Source organism: Onychomys torridus, chromosome 9, assembly GCF_903995425.1.
Source record: "Onychomys torridus chromosome 9, mOncTor1.1, whole genome shotgun sequence".
Classification (NCBI taxonomy): domain Eukaryota; kingdom Metazoa; phylum Chordata; class Mammalia; order Rodentia; family Cricetidae; genus Onychomys; species Onychomys torridus.
The window spans coordinates 108,232-130,143 of record NC_050451.1 but is presented as its reverse complement, the minus strand read 5'-3'; the positions used below and the strand labels follow the sequence as shown (position 1 = coordinate 130,143).

Below are 21,912 nucleotides of genomic sequence, written 5' to 3'. Positions count from 1 at the left end.
CTGGGTGTCTTCTTCCTGCCCGCTCTGTGTGGTGGTGATCAGGGCCTCTGGGTGTTTTCAAGTTTTGTCTAACCCAAAGCTCAAAAAGAAATAAATCTCTGGCCAAAGTTAGATGCAGCAGGATAAAACTGTAGTTCAACATAGAGTTGTCCAGTCTCATGGTTGAACCACCACCATAACCAACAAGAGAGATTAGCAGCTAGGCCAATGATGAGAAGTAAACACAGCAGGACATGTCCAGGCAGTTGTGGGTCTCCATTCTGCAGGCACTGCTCTTCCTCGTGGGCTAGGATGCAGCTTTGGGAGTCACAGTGACTCGGAAGTGGTCGGTTTTCTCAAAGGAAGAAGGCATAGGCCTACTAGCACTTGTGTTTGTTACTGGCTCTCTTGATGGGCAGGGTAATTCCCCTTTTCCCAAGGACCAAGAACAGCAACCGCTGTGCCTCCAGTTCTGCTTCACTTCAGAGCTCACAAGCTGCTCTTCATCCATTCTTCCACTCCCTGCCGATCCCTTCTTTCTCTTCCATTACTCCACTACCTACTTACTCACTTCCCACACCAGGTGGGCTGAGGTGGTGTCTTTCTTTGTGCTGGCCTCAGTGTTGTCTTTGCACTTCCTGGAGTGCCTGGGTGGTGAATAAAATTTTATATCCTCAGGAGTTACTTTTCAGATTTCTCTTTGTGGAGATAAAGCACTGTAAACTGTTAGTGTATATTCTTCCAAATTTTTGCTTCTTAATTGCACTGGCTGGTTGTGTGTCAGCTTGACACAAGGTGGAGTCATCAGAGAGGAAGGAGCCTCAGTGGAGGAAAAGCCTCCATGAGATCCAGCTGTAAGCCATTTTTTAAAAATTAGGGATTGACGTGGGAGGGTTTAGCCTATGGTGTATGGTGCCGTCCCTGGGCTGGTGGTCCTGGGTTCTGTAAGAAAGCAGGCTGAGCAAGCCAGAAAGCAGTACTCCTTTGTGGCTTCTGCATCAGCTCCTGCCTCCAGGCTCCTGCCCTGTTTGAGTTTCTGTCCTGACTTCCTTTGGTGATTAACAGAGATGTGGAAGTGTAAGCTGAATAAACCCTTTCCTCCCCCAACTGCCTTTTGGTTGTGGTGTTTCACTGCAGCAATAGAAACCCTAAGATACTAATAGTGTAATCTATATCATTGATTTTACAAAATGGATAATATTTTTATCCTGGTACTATAGCCCTGCCTCATTATTTGTGAAGATTGCATTATATTTCATCAGATGATTATAATATGGGTTTTTGTTGTTTTTTGATGTTTCCTTCCTTAGCCTTTTGAGTGTTTGGGTTACAGGTGTGTTCAACCAAGCCCTCTTTATCATATAGTTTGGATGGACATTAAAGTTATTTCCAGTTTGTTTGAGACAAGGCCTGCTATGTAGCTCTGGCTAGTCTGGAACTCACTATGTAGACTAGGTTGACCTGGAATTCGCAGAGATCTGCCTGCCTCCTGAGTGCTGAGGTTAAGGATGTGTGTCATCAGGCCCACTCACAGTCTTAAAATTTGTAATTAAATTTTTTTGACAATATCATACTTACATACAAATGAAGTTTGATTACACTCAACCCTTACCACTTTTTCATCCCCGTCCACTACTCCAGACTTTATCCTTCCTCCTTTTCCTCTCTTGGTCTCTGTCCTTCCCTCTCTCATTTTCTCCCTTGCTTCCTGTTTTGTTCAGGTCCTCCCAGGTAGTCACAGCTGTTGTGTGATCATAAGGACCACCTTGTATTCAGAAGGCAGCACCACACTGCATTCTTCCCCATCCTTCACTTGGCATAGTCTTCCACTCTCTCTTCTGTGATGTTCCCTGGGCCTCAGATGGGGTGACGTAGATAGCCTATTTGGGCTAAGCACTCAGCTGTCATGTTCCCCTGCCCTTACTGTTGCCCACTGCTAAGAGGCTTCTCTAATCAAGTCTGAGAGTTGCAAAAGTCTGTGGGTATAAACTATTTATTTAGAAAGCAGTTTTAATACGTGTCTATTTGGCAGACATCAGTATTAGATTCCCCAGTAGGGCATGTGACCTCCCAGAGGCTTTTGACCAATTCTGTGGTGCCAGCCATATATGTATTCCATCCTGTAGAGTTTAAATCCAGTCAGAATGCAGCTGGCTACCCTCAGAACATTCATGGTGTAGCATATCTTGCCAGGCAGTTAAGTATTGAAACAGGAACAGTCTACAGCTGGGTGTGATTGTTCTAGCACTATGGTGGTGGGTATCCAAGAGCAAATATAACAGCCTGTAGTGTTTTGAGAGTCTGCTGGGACTACCTGTCCAGTCATAGGGGAATATCCCACAGCCGACAATGGAATTTTGGTTTGAAAACCTAGGGCTTCTGGGAGCAGTGTTAACCACAATGTGGAGTACTTCTGTTCAAATTCTTTTTTCTTTTTTTAAGTCTGTTAAGTAGTAGGTTCCTATGTGACTTTTTCATGCATTTTTAGGTTTATTTTTTATTTTTATTTATTTTTTGTTATTATATTTGTGTTTTAATTTTACACATCAGCTATGGGTTCCCCTGTTCCCCCCACCCTCGCCCCCACCTCCACCTTCCCCCCAGCCCCTCCCCTCCATTCCCATCTCCTCCAGGGCCAAGACTCCCGTGGGGATTCATTTAAACTTGGTGGATTCAGTCCAAGCAGGTCCAGTCCCCTCCTTCCAGGCTGAGCAAAGTGTCCCTGTGTAAGCCCAAGATTCCAAACAGCCAGCTCATGCACTAAGGACAGGTCCAGGTCTCACAGCCTGGATGCCTCCCAAACAGTTCAAGCTATTTAATTGTCTCACTTATCCAGAGGTCCTGATCCAGCTGGGGGCTCCACAGCCCTTGGTTCATAATTCATGTGCTTCTATTCGTTTGGCTATTTGTCCCTGTGCTTTTCCAATCTTGGTCTCAACAATTCACACTCTTACAGTCCCTCCTCTTTCTCAACAATTGGACTCCTGGAGCTCCACCTGGGGCCTGGCTGAGGATCTCTGCATCCACTTCCATCAGTTATTGGATGAGAGTTCCAGCACGAACGTTAGGGTGTTTGGCCATCTGATCACCAGACTAGGTCAGATCAGGCTTTCTCTTGACCATTGCCAGCAGTCTACAGAGGATGTATCATTGTGGATTTTGGGGGACCTCTCCAGCACTCTGCCTATTCCTGTTCTCATGTGGTCTTCATTTATCATGGTCTGTTATTCCTCGTTCTCCCTTTCTGTTCTTGATCCAGCTGGGATCTCCTGCTCCCCTAAGCTTTCTTTCCCTCAAATCTTGCCCTTCATTACTCCCACTGTCGTCCAGGTTGTTCATGTAGATCTCATCCATTTCTCTGTCATTGGGTGATCCCTGTGTCTTTCCTAGGGTCCTGTTTTCTACTCAATCATAGTAGGATACTAGATGTAAAACAAAGATGACTAGACTGCTACACAACTCCAGGGAGGCTACCTAGCATTCTTAGTTTTGATTGACCCTCTCCTCCAACCCCATGTTTCTTCTATTTCTTTATTCCCTTTTCTTCTCTAGAGTCCTTCCTCTACTTTCATATAAATATGATTTACTCTCCATTCCCTTCAATACCCCCTGCCCCACGTCTCCTTTCACAATATCTGGACTCTATGGACACTCACTGCAACTTAAACAAAACTATCTAAAAATTTGACTTCAAGATCCATATTTGAGAGAGAACACCTAGTGTTTGTCTTTCTGGGTGTGGCTTACCACACTCAGTATAATATTTTCCAATTTCATTCACTTTCTTGCAAATTTCATTTTTCTTTAATGTTGAGTAGAATTTGTGTGAGTGGCTTTATGATAGTCACATATTAATTCTATAATTATTGGCTGATGGTTGAATTCATGACCAGAGATGCTCAGGAAATGGCAGGTAAACAATGGGACAAGTATAGACTCTAAGTATTATATTAGTATATGAATCAACTAAGTATTTTAAGTATTTATTTAGTACTTATTCAGTATACATTTATTAAAGGTTCAAGACAGAACTGATGCTACTCTCCAAGGATTGCCAGTAGTCATGTAGAGAGGCTTTGTTTGATGTCTTAGTTTTTGTGTAATCTCTGGGCATATGTTTAACTTCTGTCTTAATCGTGGTGTGTGTGAGTTTAGATGAGGTAATGTATGTAAAGGAGCTAGCAGAGGACCTGGTATAAGCAAATACTTAATAGGCTTGTGGACATGGAAACTGAAAAACCTCAGTTTAGGGCTGTGTGTCAAATAGTTGGTATAAGGTAGTATATGCGTTTTGGAAAGAGGTTTTAAAGCTTGCCTTTCCAGATGGTTTTGCAGCAGAAGGTCTGCTTGTTTTATTGTCACCATTACTACTAATTTACCACTTGGCCAGTTGTCAGCCTTATCTTACTGATGTTTGAAGTAAAATCATTCTCATTTCATAGATGCTTGAGAGAAACAGAAGAAGCAGTACAATTTTCAGACAGAGGTAGTAGAGCAGGAAGTTGAAGTTAAAACAGTTTAAAATCTGCCCAGTGTGGTGGCTCACACCTGTAATCCCATTTCTTGGGAGTTGGAGGTGTAGTGGATAGGCATCCCAGCATTGGCCTGGAAGTTCCAACCCCCACTGAGGCTTCGGTAATGGTCACACCCACAAGGCGGGGCAGAGGAGGAAGCAGAAGACGAAGGATCGGGAAGAACTCACTCTCTTGGTTCCGGGACGCCGGACGCGAGAGGTGGACCGAGCAGAGTTCTCCAGAGAACGCCGCCGCCGGACTACCCTCTACCTTGCCAGACTCTGCGACCTACCCCTTCATTTGTAAGTTACCCCACAAAATAAACTTCCCTTTTAACTACGTGGAGTGGCCTTAATAATTCAACCAATATCTGGCGCCCAACGTGGGGCACGAACCCACGACCCTGAGATTAAGAGTCTCATGCTCTACCGACTGAGCTGCCAAAATTTCAGACAGCCTTACCCATTACTCTGAGAGTTGCTGCAGAATCTACAGTTAGTCTACCTGAGATTTAACTATCTGAGCTTTCTCACAATACCCAACAGAGATACCATCGCTCCCTAAACAGCAGGAAGCAATTCTAAGAAAACGACGCCCCTTCTCCCTAAGGTTCATATTTCTCAGGGTTATGGTTCTAGGGTTGGGGGTGGAAGAAACTGTTAAACTCAGTACTCTCCTTAAGGAAAGAAAATATGTCTCAAAAAAAAAAAAAAATGGGAAAAGAAGAAATGGAATGAATAGGTATAAGATATTATGGTAGACTGTCATATACATTAGTAAACAAATTTAGTAATATAGCAGCCTTTGCACTGTTATGAATTCTTATATGTTGATAAAATTATAAACTTCTTACATTCCTATTTAAGATAATTTGTATATTGATACAAATACAGAACTATGTTTGTTATATTGTACACATATTTTTACTCTCATGTGAAATATTTGTATATTGATACAAATGTGAATTTATATCTGTCATACTGTATGTATGTTCTACTTCTGTTTAAGATATTCTGTATACTGATATATATTTAGGATTATTATCATATTGCATATTGCACTATACATTCCTACCTCTGTTAAAGTTATTTTGTGTATTGTCACAATTTAAAGTCATTGTCCTTTTACTGTACATCTGCTCACAGACTGTTTGCCTTATTTATAGGAAGCTTAGTCCTTAGGTTGTTTAGGTAGATAAGACTTACATAGTTATTGTCACCTATGCTTGTCATCTCTATAATTATGTTAGTTAGGTTATCCAGATTTATAAATACATAGGTCAGATGGACAGGTAATCTTCAAACACTTCATGGACCTAGAGAACATGGCATTTAAATAACTTAGAATTCTGTTGACATGAGACATAACTGCTCCTGGCAGCACCAATTTGATCCCGAGAGAATGTTGGGCTTCTAAGACATTTCCATTTGGAAGTTTGTCTTCTTGGCACAAAATGGCCTACTGGGCAAAGAACTGCCCTCGCCTCAACTGCTGACAGTACAAATGCTGTCCTTTCTGGACAAGTGGGACACAAGGAAAGCGACCACTATACTTTGCCAAGACAGGGTAAGATGGTCTTTCAGAATTCCTGCTTCTGAAAATGGTCTGTCAGATACTCTAGGCCTGTAGCCAATTTGAATGCACCAACGATACTGAGAAACATTAGGTGACTGTCCAGGCTGCTAGCTGTCTCTGTCTACTCTTGCAAGACTCCCGAAAGTTGCTTGCGTCCTTCTCTCATTTCTCAGATATTATTATATTCCTTCTCAGGTCTTTGATGAGGTTGGAGATTAGCAGTTATAGTTACAACTTAGTATATATAACATATATAATATCTTAGATAGGATATATTAGGTATTAGACTCAGGTTCTTTAGGATAGGACACCTTTTGGAATGATCTTTGTAACACGCCACCTATCCATGCCCTAGACTTCCCTGGATTTTACTATGTGTTTTTTGCTTGATATTGTTTGTACTTATTGTAATTCCAACTTATCTAGGTCATTATCCCTCATTACTCCTGGACAATATTTGATAACCATCTCTTTGTATATAGTCTTGTATTAGGTTAGAACTTTCTTATTTAGACAAAAGGGGGAGATGTAGTGGATAGGCATCCCAGCATTGGCCTGGAAGTTCCAACCCCCACTGAGGCTTCGGTAATGGTCACACCCACAAGGCGGGGCAGAGGAGGAAGCAGAAGACGAAGGATCGGGAAGAACTCACTCTCTTGGTTCCGGGACGCCGGACGCGAGAGGTGGACCGAGCAGAGTTCTCCAGAGAACGCCGCCGCCGGACTACCCTCTACCTTGCCAGACTCTGCGACCTACCCCTTCATTTGTAAGTTACCCCACAAAATAAACTTCCCTTTTAACTACGTGGAGTGGCCTTAATAATTCAACCAATATGGAGGCAGGAAAATCATGCTTTAAAGGTCATCGTTGCCTACATATCAAGTTCAAGGCAAGCCTGGATGAAGTCTACACAGCCTGCACTTGTAAGATCTTGTTTCAAAAACAAACAATAAAACATAATGTTTAAAATGCATCTTTCTCCCCATTGCTAGTTTCGGAGCACTTTTAGCAAAATACTTAATTTCTCTTAATTCTAAATTATTTATCTGTAGTATGAGGATAATGTAACAAGTACATTAAGTGGAAAAATACATGCAGAGGGGGTTGTTTAAAAACAGATGTGATATTATTATTATTATTATCATTATTATATGTGATGAATTATTTTGTCAGTGGTGAGTAATGGATTTTTGGTTCAGCTTTGCTTTCTATGGATAAAGCTTGTAAATAGCTGAATTCTGGGTGTAAATGGTATCGCTTTTCATGGAAGAGAAAGAAATAAATTCTTTAATATATTTATTCTTTTATTTAGTGCGTGTGTGCTCGTGTAGTCCTGTGCCATGGCTCATATGGAGGTTTTCTTCTTCTGTGTGTTCCAGGGACCAAACTTAGGCTGTCAGGCTTGATGGCAAGAGCCTTCTCACTGGTCCAGAAATCAGTCCTTTTAAAAGAAAATTTTGCGGCCCGGCGGTAGTGTCGCACGCCTTTAATCCCAGCACTTGGGAGGCAGAGGCAGGCGGATCTCTGTGAGTTCGAGGCCAGCCTGGGCTACAAAGCGAGTTCCAGGAAAGGCGCAAAGCTACACAGAGAAACCCTGTCTTGGAAAAACAAAACAAAAAAAACAACAAAAAATTTGCATGGTAGTGTACACATTTTATTCCAACACTCAGGAGATAGAAGCAGGTAGTTAGTTATCTGTGAGTTGGAGACCAGCCAAGGGTTCCATAGTGAGACATAAGTAACTCAAAATAAACAAGCAAATGAATGAAATTGGTTAAAAGAAAATTTTACAACTTCTCTAACTTGGGTCTCAAGATTTTCCTAGGGGAACTGTTTAGGATCTATATTTAAGCCATGAATGGAGGTAGAAATTAACCATGATACTTTCTGTCACTAAATTTCAGTTCAGAGTCTTAAAAAGAATTAGTGAATCCTGAATGGGAGTATTACTTATTCTGAAAGAAATGAGTATCAGGAAGAATATTGGGAGTGGGCTCTATTTGAACCACTGAATCATGTGATAGCAGAAAACCGGAGCCTCTGCACTTAACCTTATAAGGAGTCTATTTTCTTTAGCTCAGATAGTCATTTCCTATGATAAAACAGTCGTTTTTTTCATAGATTGTACCATTGTTTTACTTCTATTTATTCACCTATAGTATTTATTATTATTTTCTTTTTCAAAGAGAAAAGTATCTGCTCAAGGTTTGGCCATTTACATATTGACAGGAATTCTTTGAAGATTACAATTTGCCTTGAAAAAGAAATGCATATAAAGTCTAAGTGTGTGGTTTCTAAGAAAGTACTGAATTACTGGGGGCAAAAGTGAGCAAGTCATGGCTTCCCTATTTCCATTGACTCTGATTGCAGTTCATCCTATAGCTGCTGTGTTGTCAGAGATGAGATGTTAGAGTAATTCCTTAAACCTTTTTTTTTAAATCTGTAAGGCTGTTAAGGAAGTGGCAGAAAAGTTAATAACAAATGTAATAGAAATCTCTTGTCACTAGAGTCATTCCAGGCACTGGCAGATGGACACAGGGACAGGACACAGCCCTCTGAGATGTTGGTGTCTCCCATGCCTGAGCCAAATTTTGAGCTGAGTAAAAACTGTGTCTCCAGTTTCACTTTGTGTGGTGGTCTTGCTGGGAGGCAAGGAGGAGAGGGGTCAGGTAGCGTTCTACCACACAGACTTCCAGAGGCCTGGCTTCGGCAGTAGCTCCAGAAGGCAGGAAAGGCTGTTCCACAGGACTTGACGGGTTGATGGGATCCTTGCAAAACTAGGCCAGAGCAAAAGCCCTCAAGGCAGAGCCTGCTTCTACCTCCCTTCCATAAGCCCCTGAGGACACTGCCCGGAGCTGATAGTGGATACTCAGTGAGCTGTCAGGAGACCTAGAGGCTGTGAGAAGGAAGATGTGTTCCAAAGCACTATGGTTTGGCAAGGGCAGGAACGGACCTTCCAAATACAGGGTAAGGCTTTTAGCATCCCCTCCCTGCAGTATCTATGACCAGGGCACAGGCAGCCCATAATTGTTTCTGAGTACAGGGTCCTAAACCAATATTTTAATCAAATCTTTTATTGTGCCTCTGCCTTAAGAAATCTCAACTCCTTGTCTAGGCCAAGTCCCCTTTTACATTATGTCATGGATTTCTGCCCTTGTTCCTTTGGATTGTGTCGTTCTTCAGGGCTGGGTCATGACTATATATAAATGTACTGTCCTACCTGTTCCTCCTCCTCCTCGCCTTCTCAATCCAGTCACCACCCTCACGTAAGTGTGACTTAGCAACAATTATGCCTATCTGCACTTCACCTCAATCTTGCAGAACTTAGCTATTTGATTCATACTTTATGATTTATTTTAGTCTTTCTAATTCTATGCTTTTTCTGTATAGTTGTAAACTATTGTAACTATATGTAAGTATTGTAAACTAAAATGATTTATCCAGTGGTGGATTCTCATTTGAAATGAGTTCTAACTATTTCCCTTGCTTCATGAAAATTTCATAATCTTGTAAGATTTTATGAGAAGCTTTGAATTAAAGATCAGAGAGTGCTTAATTTCAGAAGGAAGGCAGGCAGACAGTGTGGTTTGGGATTTTTTGTTTTGGAATCATAGTGTCAAGTTAGCAATAGCTATGAGACTGTTATAATTTGTTTAATATGCCTGAATCTCGGGTTTTTAATCTATAAAATGGAGATGTTAATATCTTCTTGGTAGTCTCATGAGGATCGGAAGTGACGCATGTCAAATATCTGCACATCACCGGGTCTGTAGGTGGAAGCTATTAATGTTGCTTTTTTAATGATATTGCATAGCCCTTAATATACAAGTCTTTTACCACCTTGCTAAACTTATTCATAGGTATTTTATTCTTTTAGATTCTTTTAAATGGAAATGCTTTCTTAATTTCCATTTTGGAGTGCTCATTGCTGGCATATAGGAACGTAGCTGCTGGGCTATTATATATATACACACACACATACACATATGTGTTGTACGTAAGAGTAAACATGTCGTTTTGTCCTCTTGTTGCACTCTACTCTTAATTCCAGGTATATTACCTTTCTCGTTGCTGTAATGACACACCTGAAAAAGTGACTGAAGAAAGGAAGGGTTTATTTGTGTTCACAGATGTCATTGAGGAGATGGATGGCAGGAGATGAAGCAGTTATTCACATTGTGTCCATACTCAACAGGCAGAGGAACGAATGCTGGTACTCAGCTTGCTTTCTTCCTGTTTGATCTGAGAATCCAGTTCATGGAATGGTGTACCCACATTTAGGGTCATCTGTTCACCTCAATTAACACATTATAAAAACTCCTTCATAGGCATGCCTAGATGTTTGTTTCCTGGTGATGCCTCCAAGTTGATAATCAAGAAGCACCATTCCAGGTGCCTCTCTCCCCCATAGTCTCCCATTTTTACTTTGATGTTTTCCACACATACTACCACTCAGTCAGGAAAGCAAAGAGACACGAATGAATCCTGGTCCTCTTTTTCAGTTTCTCTCTTTTCAGTCCAGCACCACTAACCCGTGGGATGATGCACCCACTTTCAGAGTGGGTCTTCTCTCATTTAATCCTCCCTGGCAACTCTTCCACAGACAGACCTGGAGATGTGTCTCATAGGGATTCTAAATCCAGTCAGCTTGACAGTGAATTAACCAGCACTGTGTGTGTGTGTGTGTGTGTGCGCGCGCGCACATGCGCACGCTCTGTATAGGAAAGAAAACATGCAGTGCTTGTCTTTTTGATCTGGCTTATTTTGTTTACTCTGATGACCTCCCAGTTCCATTTTCCTACATAGGTCAGAGTTTTATTTCTTTCTGTGGTTGAATAATACTCCACTGTGTGTGTATATATATCATATTTTTATCCAGTCATCCTTTTAAAAAGTTTTTTTTAAAAATGTGTATAAGTATTTTGCCTGCATGTATGTAAGTGCACCATGTGTATATGGTGCCTACTGAGTCCAGAAGAGGGTTTTAGGTCCTTAAGAGCTAAAGTTACAGGCAGTTGTGAACAGCTGTGTGGCTGTTAGGAACAGAACTGAGACTTCTGTAAGCAGCTAGTGCTCTTAACTGCTGAACAATCTCTCCAGCTGTCTGTTTACTTCTTGGTTGGCATTTAGGCTGGTTGCATATCTCAGCTGCCAGAGGAAATCATAAGGAAACACTTCAAGATATAGGCATAGGCTAGGACTGAAAAGGCCTCTCATAGCTCAGGTAACATTAAGAATTGATAATGGGCTGTCTGAAAAAAGTTAAAAGACCTAGCTTATGCCTTTATTTGAAAGTGCGTCTTTATGTTTTCCTCTGGCAGCTTTAAAGTTTTAGTTACTACATTAGTGTGATTGAGATTAAGGTCTTAAAGGTATAAGGGTGAGAAGGTAGATATCTAGTTGTGTTCTTCTGTTGATGGAGATCCAGTTATCCCAGATCATTTGTTGAAGAGACTGTCTATTCTCTAATGTGTTTTAGGTGTCTTTAGATGCATGGGCTTATTTCTGGGTCATCTATTCTATTCCATTTGTCCTTGTGACTGTGTTTTGATGCTTTTGTTACTGTGTCTCTGTAATATAATTGAGGTCAAGCATCGTGATACATTCAGCATTATGTCATAGAATTATTTTGTCTGTTCAGGAACATTTGTACTTGTGAGTTTCAGGATTTTTTTTTTTTTTTTCTTTCAAATTCTGTTTAGCGTACCATTGAAAATTTTGTTTGGCTTCCATTGACTCTATAGGTCTTGTTCATTAATGCAGCCATTTTCACAGTCTTTTTCTGTGAATCTGAGTTTGGAGAAATCTTTCCATCTTCCGTTTTCTTCTTCAGTTTCTTGAGTGTTTTTAAATATTTTTAAAAATTATGCACATGCATGTGTCTGTCTATGTGTGGGTTTGTGCATATGCATGTCCTTAGAGACCAGAAGAGGATATTGGATTTCCTGGAGCTGGAGTTACCAGGAGCTTGTGAACTGCCCTGTGTGGGTTCTGGGAAGCTAACTTGAGCCCCTGCCCTCCAGCCCTCAGTCTTGTGGTTCTCGTTACAGCTCTTTGACTCCTTTCAGGCTTGTTCTTGGGGTTTCGTTCAGTGGAAGGTATTGGATGCATCCCTCTCTGATTTTTCTCAGCAGCTTGTTACAGGCACAGAAACAAGCAGCTGGCTTTTGTACTAATTTGTATTGTGTCACTTTGCTGAAAGGGTTTATCAGCTCTAAGAAATTTTGTTGAAGTCTGGAGGGAATTTTAAGTTTAGGACCATGTCATCTGCAAACAGGGGTAGTTTGCCTTCTTTCCTTAGCTCTGCTGAAGACTTTAAGAACTGTTTCTCTTTTATTTATCAGTTTGGTTAAAGGTTTTTTAGTCGTGTGTGTGTGTGTGTGTGTGTGTGTGTGTGTGTGTGTGTGTGTGTGTGTGTGTTTGTACACATAGGAGCTGCAAGATGCATATGGAGGTCAGAGAACAACTTGTGGGAGCTAGTTCTCTCCTACCATGTGGTCCTGAGAACAGATCTTCAGGATTGGTGGCAACCACCTTTATTCACTGAGTTATCCGCCAGCCCATTCAACCTTTGTTTCCCGAAACAGGGTCTTTCACTGAACTCGCCAGTTGACCTAAGCTGGTTAGCTAGTGCCCTCAGGATCTCTTGCCCATTGCTAGCTATATGTGTGGTTCTGGGACTCCAGTGCAGGCCTCACTGTATTAGCTTCAGTTCTTTGTACACCAGTGACCTCTGCTGGTCACAGTTAACATTACAGTCTGTGGGCTGGTAAGTTCTCCCTTTTTGTCAAGATTCATAGGTAATTTACTCATCACCAAGGTGGTTTATGCTTTAGGAAGGGGTTGGTTGTGTCCCAAGTGCATTGGAAGTCTAGGGAGCAACAGCAACACTGAGGTCTTTAAGACAGGCTTGTCAATCTGTGCTTTAACAATCTGTTAAACAGCTTCATGGGTATAGCTGCTCTGACATTTCTAAGAGACATAATCTCACAGTAAATGTCCTGTTCCTCTGGCTTTTACAATCTTTATACCCTCTCTTCCATTATAATCCATGATCCTTAGGTGCAGGAATTGTAGATGCATCAGTTGGGACTGGGCACCACGTGATCTCTTGTTCTCCATACTTGACCAATTGTGGATTTCTGGAATGGTCTCTGTCAGTAGTGAAGAGAAATTTCTTTGATGAGGGTTGCAAACTTCACTTATTTGTGGGAATAAGGATAAATATTTAGAATTTTGTTAGGAATTAGGCTGGTTTAGGAAAGCAGGAGCTGTAGGTACTCTTCCAAGATTCACTTCACTAGCTCTGGGTAGTTGGCTAGGTTCCCAGTCTCTGGCATGTCTTCCCTCTCGTTGACCAGTTCTGAAGTCCATTTAGAGAGCTGTTGGTTACCACCAGGATATGTATGCCACTCTTGCAGCAATCCTTAGGGTTATCATAGCATGCTAGTCATTGTTGTGGTTCAAAGGTGTCATAGTGGCTGCTTAAACAAGACCTGAACAACAGTGATACCACTAGACATGCTAACACATAAGGGGAAAGACCAGGGGGCTTCAACTCTAGACAGGCCAACTAAGGAGTACTGAAAGCAGGAGAAATAGTCTTCTCCAGGGAAGAGCTCCCAATAGGTTTATCCAGTACCCAAGTGGTCAACCCTGAAATCATATACATGCAGGTAACATATGGACTGAACATGTTGTATTTATACATTAATGAATACACACATAACCACTACTACCAATTAAAGAAAAAGAAGCCAAGAGAGCAAGGGGGATACATGGAGAGGTTGGAGGGAGGGAAGGGAAGGATGAAATGATGTAAGTATATTACAATTTCAAAACATAAATTATAAAAATTAATATTAAAAAACACCCCAGGTGTTTAATAGTTTGGGGTTTGGTGGCACATGCCTTTAATTCCAGCATTTGGGAGACAGAGGCATGTGAATTTCTATGAGCTTAAGTCCAGTTAGAGCTACATGGTGAGACTATCTCAACAATACAACAATAAAGTCTGTTAAACAAGTACTATATTTGAGGGATGGAGCTGTGTATGTACAGTGGTCCACTGGAGCTTCAGAACCCTTAGTTCCTGCAACAGAGTGTCTTATACTTTTCCACATCTGACTCCTTGTCACATGAGAAATTTGTATGTAAGCATCTAGAATTAATATGTAAGTTAAACATTTGCTTGGAATAAATCATAAAATTAATTTAAAATACATTGGTGATATACATGTGATTTTGATATTTGTTAAGGATGAAAGCAAAGTTGCATATTAGTTGTACGTGGATATTTCTGTCCTGTCTGCCAGCTCCTGAATGACCAACATGGAGATTTAATATTACTTATAAGTGTTCAGTTTATAGCTTAGGCTTTTTACTAGCTAACTCTGACAATTAAATTATCCCATATTTGTTATCTGCGCTTTGCCACATGACTTGGTACCTTTTCTCAGTATGTTATGCCCATCTTGTTTTTGTCTGCATCTGCTGGCGACTCCTGACTCCGTCCTTCCCCTTTCCCAGAGTCCTTAGTTTGGTTTTCCCGTCTCTACTTCCTGCCTGGCTACTGGCCAGTCAACTTTTTATTTGCCAATGAGTAATGAATATTCATAGTGTGCAAAGAGATTGTTCCACAGCAATTAGTAACAGGGCTGTAATTTTTATGTATCATGTCTGAATATTTGATGCTGTACGAGTTAGAGCATCTTCAGAGTTTTGCAGAATGGATTGATATTTTGATTTTTGTAGTCATTAGTACCTAGATTATCACTTGTATAAATATATAGACAAATGGCAGAACTATGTTTAAGGTCATTTCAGAAATTGTTGAAAGTTTTGTCCTAATCCCAAACCACAATAACACATTTTTATGAAATTGAAATCAGGATCACAAACATCAGTTTTTAAAATCAAACATTCTAACATACTATAATTCAGAGATACACTAATTCGATGCTTTCATGTTAAGAAATGGCAGTAGATATTGGGCGTTAACAGCTTAGATGCAAGATTGTAAAACATCAGAATCGAACTTCTGCCCTCCGGGGTTCTCCCATTGTGCTGTAAGCCTGTATTTAAGACCTCCTCCCTCCTTCAATAAATGGCATTAAAAAAAAAAAAAAAAAAGGAAAGGAAAGAAAGAATTTGAGGACAGCAGTGTTCTAAAATAGGAAGTGGTTTTGGTGTCATGAGCCTTTGAGGATGCTGGACTAAAGTCTTTCAAATTGTGCAAACAAGAAAATTGTATACTATGAGAACTATCTGTCAATAAAGATCCTCTCTCTCTCTCTCTCTCTCTCTCTCTCTCTCTCTCTATCTATATATATATATATATATATATATATATATATTGCAGTAGGAAAGTACTTGTCTTTGTTTTCTGTATTTAAACAACCGTGTTTCTATAAGAGCAGAACTATTTGTATGTGCAGCTCCTACACTGGTCTTGAATCCTAGCCAAGGGTTCCAACAGTGTTTATTGGCTTTGCATGGAGTGATGGCATGCTCGGTACAAAGTGACATGCTGATGAACCAAGGCTACCATGAAATCATGTGCACTGGGAGTGAGTGCAGCCAGATACACTCCAGATTCATCTGTGTTTGTTTTTAAATTAATTTTTGGTTGTTGCATTTTCAGAACCTTTCGCTGTTGCCATTGGGGTGGTCACAACATATAGCTTAAGAAGTTGTGCACTGTAACAGTGAGCCTCTTAGCAGATAGGTGGTTTCAGAGGTTGAGTCCCCTGGCTTCAGGCAGTTTGGAGGCATGGGAGACAGTTAAGGTCAGTTCTTAGCCACCTGTGACAGATTACTTCTCCTTGTAGGGTCACTGCCTGAGCTGAGCCTCTTGTTCCTGGAACTTTTTCTTTGTGGTGGTCTGAACCTGCTGCCCTCTACGACTGCCTCTCACTGTGGCACCCTGAGCTATGGTGGTTGACTTCAGCCTTGCTGACGTGGTTGTTACTTGTGCTCAGGTCATCCAGGCTAACTCAATTTTAGATAATGGATCCTCTCAAGGTGGCACAGGCCAAAGAGCCCTGGAGACACAGCCAGTGACACAGTTGGGCATCTCTGTGATGACCCAACCCTGGGCTCATGAGAATGAGGGTCTGAGTCTGTTCTTTCGGTAGGCCCATCAGTCTTCCTTCACCAGGGCTGTCGGGCTTATTTCTGCGTATGGCTTCCACTCCCCATCCCCATTCACATGGCCACACACATGGCTGCATTTTGTGAAGTTAGTTGTCCTGTTCCTCAGCTCTTTTCAGCCGTCTCCCACTCTTGATGGTCTCCAGTGCTCTTCTCTTCCTTGTAATAGTATTCACCTGTGTTATCCTGACTTTCTTCCTTCACCTGTCACACACAAATGGCTTTCAAGCTGCAGTTTTAATCTCAAGTTATCACTCTTTCTTCTGTGAGTGAAGGTCCGGTGTTGTGTTTCATGTTAGGAAACTGCCTGCTAATCCCCCTTCTGTTCTGTCAGATGCCTTTTCCACCTAAACTGAGATGCCTGTGAGGTTGGCTTTTCCTATTAACCTGTAACATTGGTCGACTTAAGTCTTTGTAAGGTGGCATCTAACGTCGTTAACTTTAAGAGACACTGCTTATGATAGGTAAATTGCTCTTTTTAAGCAGTATTAGCTACTTGAGTTGGGGTGAATTCTGCATCTGTCCTTCATGTCACTTTCAGAGAGGTGAAAATCACAGTCATTTGTGATTACAGTCTGGTCTGCTCCCTCTGGAGCCTGGTACCAAGGTCCCATTCTGGGAATGCATGTTGCTGTTGCCAGATTGCTGCCCTTCTGGAGAGTAGGCAGGCCAAGGGTAAGTGACACCACAAAATATCTTACCATTTTAAAATTGCCTTTTTCTCTGCTTTTTTCCTTCTCTCTTTTTAAGGAAGTCGTTTTAAAATTATAATATACACACACACACATATATTAAGTTTACAATGTAATTGGCTTTTCGGTGAAGTTTTCTTACATGTAAATCATTGGACTTTGCTCATGTTTTCCCCAGTAGTGCTCTTACCTCCCGTCTCTGCTGATCTTTCCTCTCCTCTGCTTTCATGTCATAGATATGTCATGAGATGTGTGTGTGAGTGTGTGTGCTTGAGCACATACAAAATCTAGGTTCTCCAGGAAAGGGCATGAAGTACTTTTCCTTCCATTATTTCCTCTGTTCTCTCTTCAGACCTCTTTCTCACCTTCTTGTTTTACACACACACACACACACACACACACACACACACACACACACACACACACACACCAAAACAACCTAGATCCCATGTTTGGGAGAAAACATTCGTTGTTTGGATCTGGCTTACTTTGCTCTTAACATTACCCTGTTCTTCGGTCAGTCAGTGTTCATGCACTGCTCAAGTTTTTACATATTTTCTGGAGTGCTAGCAAAGTTGGTTCTGTAGGCTTTTTCCTTTTGGTGTTTCTAGGTGGGTAGATGCTTGGAGCTGCCTACTCTAATGTTTTGCTGATGTCACTTTGTTTGCGGTTTTATAAAAATTGCTTCCGTTTTTTCATTTCTCTTTAGGCACTGTTCATTGTACATTATCACTCCGATGTTTCCTGTAGAACCTCTTCTATTTATTTTTTGATTTTTCCTATGTTTTCTAGAGATCCTTCCACCCCTGCCCAGTTGTTTTGATCACAGAGCGCCCTCTTCTGTTGGTTTTGTAATGTATTTTATTTTTCCTTCTCTACTTTTTCTTTTGTTGTCCTGTTAATCTTGATTCCATTTCCAGCAGCTCTCTGTCACTGAGCAGCTGTGTCTTGGAAGGCAGCTTTGATTGGCAGGTTGCTTTAAAGAATTTCTATAGGGGAGCTTGTTTACCTGAGTGCTAGAGCCTAGTTTTCACACTGAGAGGCTCTGGGGTCTACTGGGAACCAGGTTTATATAGTTATTCCGTTGAGTTAAATGTTTCCATTTTCAGCTTCTTTTCTTTTACTGTGCTTCAAACTGTTCCTGGAATACCTAGTAGCTATTTTGTGATACTCAGGTCCAGTCAACCACACTATGTATGGTCATGGCAGCTATTTTCCCTGGTTTTGTTTCATGGGGTTTTGGATTTTTTTCTTTGTCTTAGTCACTCTGTTTGATTTTAGGTGATGATTGAAGTAAATTAAAAATGTGGTTTTGCAGTGTCTGCAATCTATACAGAATTCATTCTGTAGTCACAATTAGAAACTCCCCTTTGTGGTGCTGGGCTGTTGCTGTTGGTACATACAGAAACTGGGAGTGGTGCATGTGGAAAATCCAAAGTTCAGGCTCACCATCTGCTGGTAGCAAATTTGAGGCTAGCCTGGGGTATGGGAGAGCTTGTCTTGAGGACTAAACAAATAAACCTCTTCTATATATGGAGTTAGAATTTGTGGTTACCTATGTCTTATATGTGATACACACACACTATGCTTATGTTTTGTTTGGAAGCTTAGCCCTTTTTGGTGTTTGGATATTTGCAAAGCTTTTCAACTTTGAAAAGGTTATAAAGAAGAAGTGTATCATTATAGTAGGGATGAAAGTATTTTCAGGTTCTAAATATTTCACATTGAAAGTAATGTGCAATGTATGTACTTACAGATTCAATTAGTCTATAATAGGAATTTTGTGAAGTCATATAATATAGTGTGCAGTGCTGTGACTGTGCATTGGTCAGCAAGAAATTAGGAAAAGTCATTGTTGGCACAGAAAACCTTTCACTTAGGAACTGCCATCAATACATGATTTTAGGGAGCTCAACACTCACTTGGGAAAGCAAGAGTTAATTGAAGAATTAAGTCCTGAAAACAATGAAAGTACCCTTGTTCAATGTTGGTCTTCAAGCCCAGAGGGTGGTGGGTTTTTTTGTTTTTTGTTTTTTAATAAATTTAGGACTATATACTTGTTCAACACTAAGGTGAATGCCTAGTGACTAGTGCAGGCAGTGGAACTGCTAGGATATTCTTTAGGGTGCTGAGAAAAAGGGTAAATAAATCTGCCAATGCCTTAAAATGTTCAGCTGTGATCAAAACTGTTTTCTTTTAAAGTGGAAAAGAGCATAAAGAAGACCATTTCTGGTTTGACAGGACCAACTGGTATACCTGCTTTCTGTGACCGCATTCAGGAGCTGTAAGCACAGTCTCTTCCAGTCCCTGGCCAACTCGTTAATATCTTTAGTTAACCTAATGTAAGAATAAACATGGCGATTTCTGTACAGTGTAACCCTAATAATAATGGCACTATTTTAGAGGTGGTACTAAAGCATTGTTTTTAATTTTTTTCTTTTTTGAGAACAGCTGCCTTAGTTAGTTGTTTTCTTCTTCTGCCTTGTTGCTGTGATAAAATATTCTCGACAAAAACAACTTGAGGGAGAAAAGGTTTATTTTAGCTCTCAGTCCAGGGTACAATAATCCATCATGGCAGGAAGGTCAAGCCTCAGGATCCTGCCCTGCCGGAGTTCCTGTCCTGACTTCCTTCAGTGATGAACAGTGATGCGGAAGTGTGAGCCCATAGCCTCCCTGAGGCCCCTGGCCTCCAACTTTGTGGTCATGGTGTTTTGTTGCAGCAGTAGAATAGTGTGGTAGTCTTCAAATTGTCGCCTGGGAATAAATTCAACGTAATGTTAGTTTTACATTTTTAGCAAATTATTAGCCTTTGATGTGATAAATCTTGTAAGAGTGCTTGTGAGATGAATAAAGGATAATCAAACATGAAGTCAGTGTGTAGTGGGAACATTCTTTTGATTATATTATTTGCACGTTACTTCTGTAACCTTTGGAAAGATAATTTAAGTTAACTATCACATTTCTTACTTATATATGAGTTTATTAATATCTATATCATTGACTTCTTACTCTTGGGTTAAGGTCTCATTATATTGCTCTGGCTGGCCTTGAGCCACTATGTAGCTCAGGCTGGTATCAAATTCAGATTCCTGAGTGCTGGGATTACAGATATGGGCTACTATTTCAGAATTAAAATTCACCTTTTAAAGTGTATAGCGCAGTACATTCATGGTGTTATGCACCTATCACCTTTATTATATATTATCCCTATTCTTAATAGAAACTATGTGTCACTCAGTCACCCTGCCGTCTTAGTCGCTTGCAACCATATATATATATATTTGTTTTATGTGCTTACACATTTGGCATGTTTTCTGTGAGTGGGCTGATCCATGGTTGGTGGGGACTTGTGGTGATGACTGCAGCTGCGTGTCTCCTTTGCCATCTTCTCTGCTCTGCTGCTGGGGATTTAATGCTGTGCTTGACGAGCACTCTGTCTCTGAGCTGCACCTCCCATCCGTATTTGTCTTTCTCCTTTTCCTTTGAGACAGGGTCTTCATCCTTGATCTCATAATCCTCTTGCCTAAGTCTCCTGAATGCTGAGATCACAGGCACATGCTATCACACCCATCCCAACTTACCTTCGTTTACTTTGCATTTATGTCTTGTAGGCTCATCACAGAGGGTATATATGTATTAATACTTGATTCTTTTGTATTGTCAAAGAGCCTGGTGTGTGGATATGCTGCTCTTGTTTATCTATTCAGTTGATAGACATTTCAATTGTTTCTGGTCTTGATTATTATGAACAATGCTATTATGAATCTTTGTATGCAGTTTTGTGCAGACTTATGGTTTCTACTATTTTGGATAAATTCCAAGGAGTTTTAGATTGTTGGGTTGTACTCTAACTTTATGTCTAACCCTTCTAACACGAACTGTTTTATAAGGTGGCTCCACCATATGTACAGTTAAAAATTTTAACTATCCAGTTTTACATTTTTATTTTCGTGTATGTTGAATATTAACTGAAATGAGTCATTTCAGTTGATAGTGGAAAGGTTCTCTTGAAGTAGTTTACAAAGTTGACAGTACTTTTTAAAAAGTAAGTTTGAAATTATTACTGTTAACCCTTTGCTTTTTCTTTTCTTTTTAGTTTTATCTCCAAGACACTAAAAGTAGTAATGGTACCTTTATAAATAGCCAGAGATTGAGTCGAGGCTCTGAAGAAAGTCCACCATGTGAAATTCTTTCTGGTGACATTATCCAGTTTGGGGTAGATGTGACAGAAAATACACGGAAAGGTATGAGTATGGATCAAGTTTTCCTGTCATTTGTCTTTATAAGTTTTAAAATCTTTATTAGTGTTATAAAACATTACATGCTTGTAAGATCTATTTAAATATGGATATGTGAAGCAAAAAATTTAAAAGTTACTCACTTCTATTTGCTTTTTTAAAGTTATAAATTATGAAATATTAATTAGTAATGAATATTCCTCATCATGTTATAAAACCATAGGGAGCTATTGTGTCAGGAAGCACTTGGCTGCAGTGACATTACACCCTAGCCAAGATGACCTAACAACCTGGGGATGATATTTGTCATCAGTAGCAAGAATTACTGAGACTTAGCGAGCAGTCTGGACACAGACAGTTGTTAGTTGACTTAATGATATAATGGAACTCAGTCATAAAAGCAGAAGAGAAATTAGCTGTAGGGGTACAGGATAGGTAATGGGCAAATTTAATCTAAGTGCAGCAATTGATACACTTTTTCTCATACACATGTGCATATGTATAAAAAGATATAGTTAAACTCATTATTTTGTATCCCAACTAAAAAAACCATAAAAATGATGTAATGAATGTCTGATATTTTACCCTAGATGTAAGTATGGTTTTAAGGTCCTTACTATCCTTTTTTCTGCTCTCTTTAACATACTGTTTTCTCAATGCTTTTGCTTATCTCACGGTCAGAGTGCTGTAACTGCAAACCTAGTACTCCATGCCAAAAGATAATGTGGGGATAAAATGCCCTCTTATGTCCCTTTTTATGTT

The 21,912-nt window shown here is 40.4% G+C and overlaps 1 protein-coding gene and 1 non-coding gene across 19 annotated transcripts in view; one reads left to right on the top strand and one right to left on the bottom strand.

Moving 5' to 3' along the window:
* Window positions 1-21,912, top strand: part of LOC118590901 (sarcolemma associated protein) — a 129,197-nt gene that overhangs the window by 28,727 nt on the left and 78,558 nt on the right. For all 18 annotated transcript variants that reach the window (XM_036198722.1, XM_036198720.1, XM_036198709.1 and 15 more), the window contains one exon: window positions 21,009-21,156. In XM_036198722.1, the coding sequence (XP_036054615.1) occupies window positions 21,009-21,156 (148 nt within the window). The remainder of the gene's footprint in view (window positions 1-21,008; window positions 21,157-21,912) is intronic.
* On the bottom strand, window positions 8,982-9,113 carry LOC118591664. Its single transcript, XR_004945965.1, has one exon. It is a non-coding gene; the product is annotated as a small nucleolar RNA SNORA71 (small nucleolar RNA).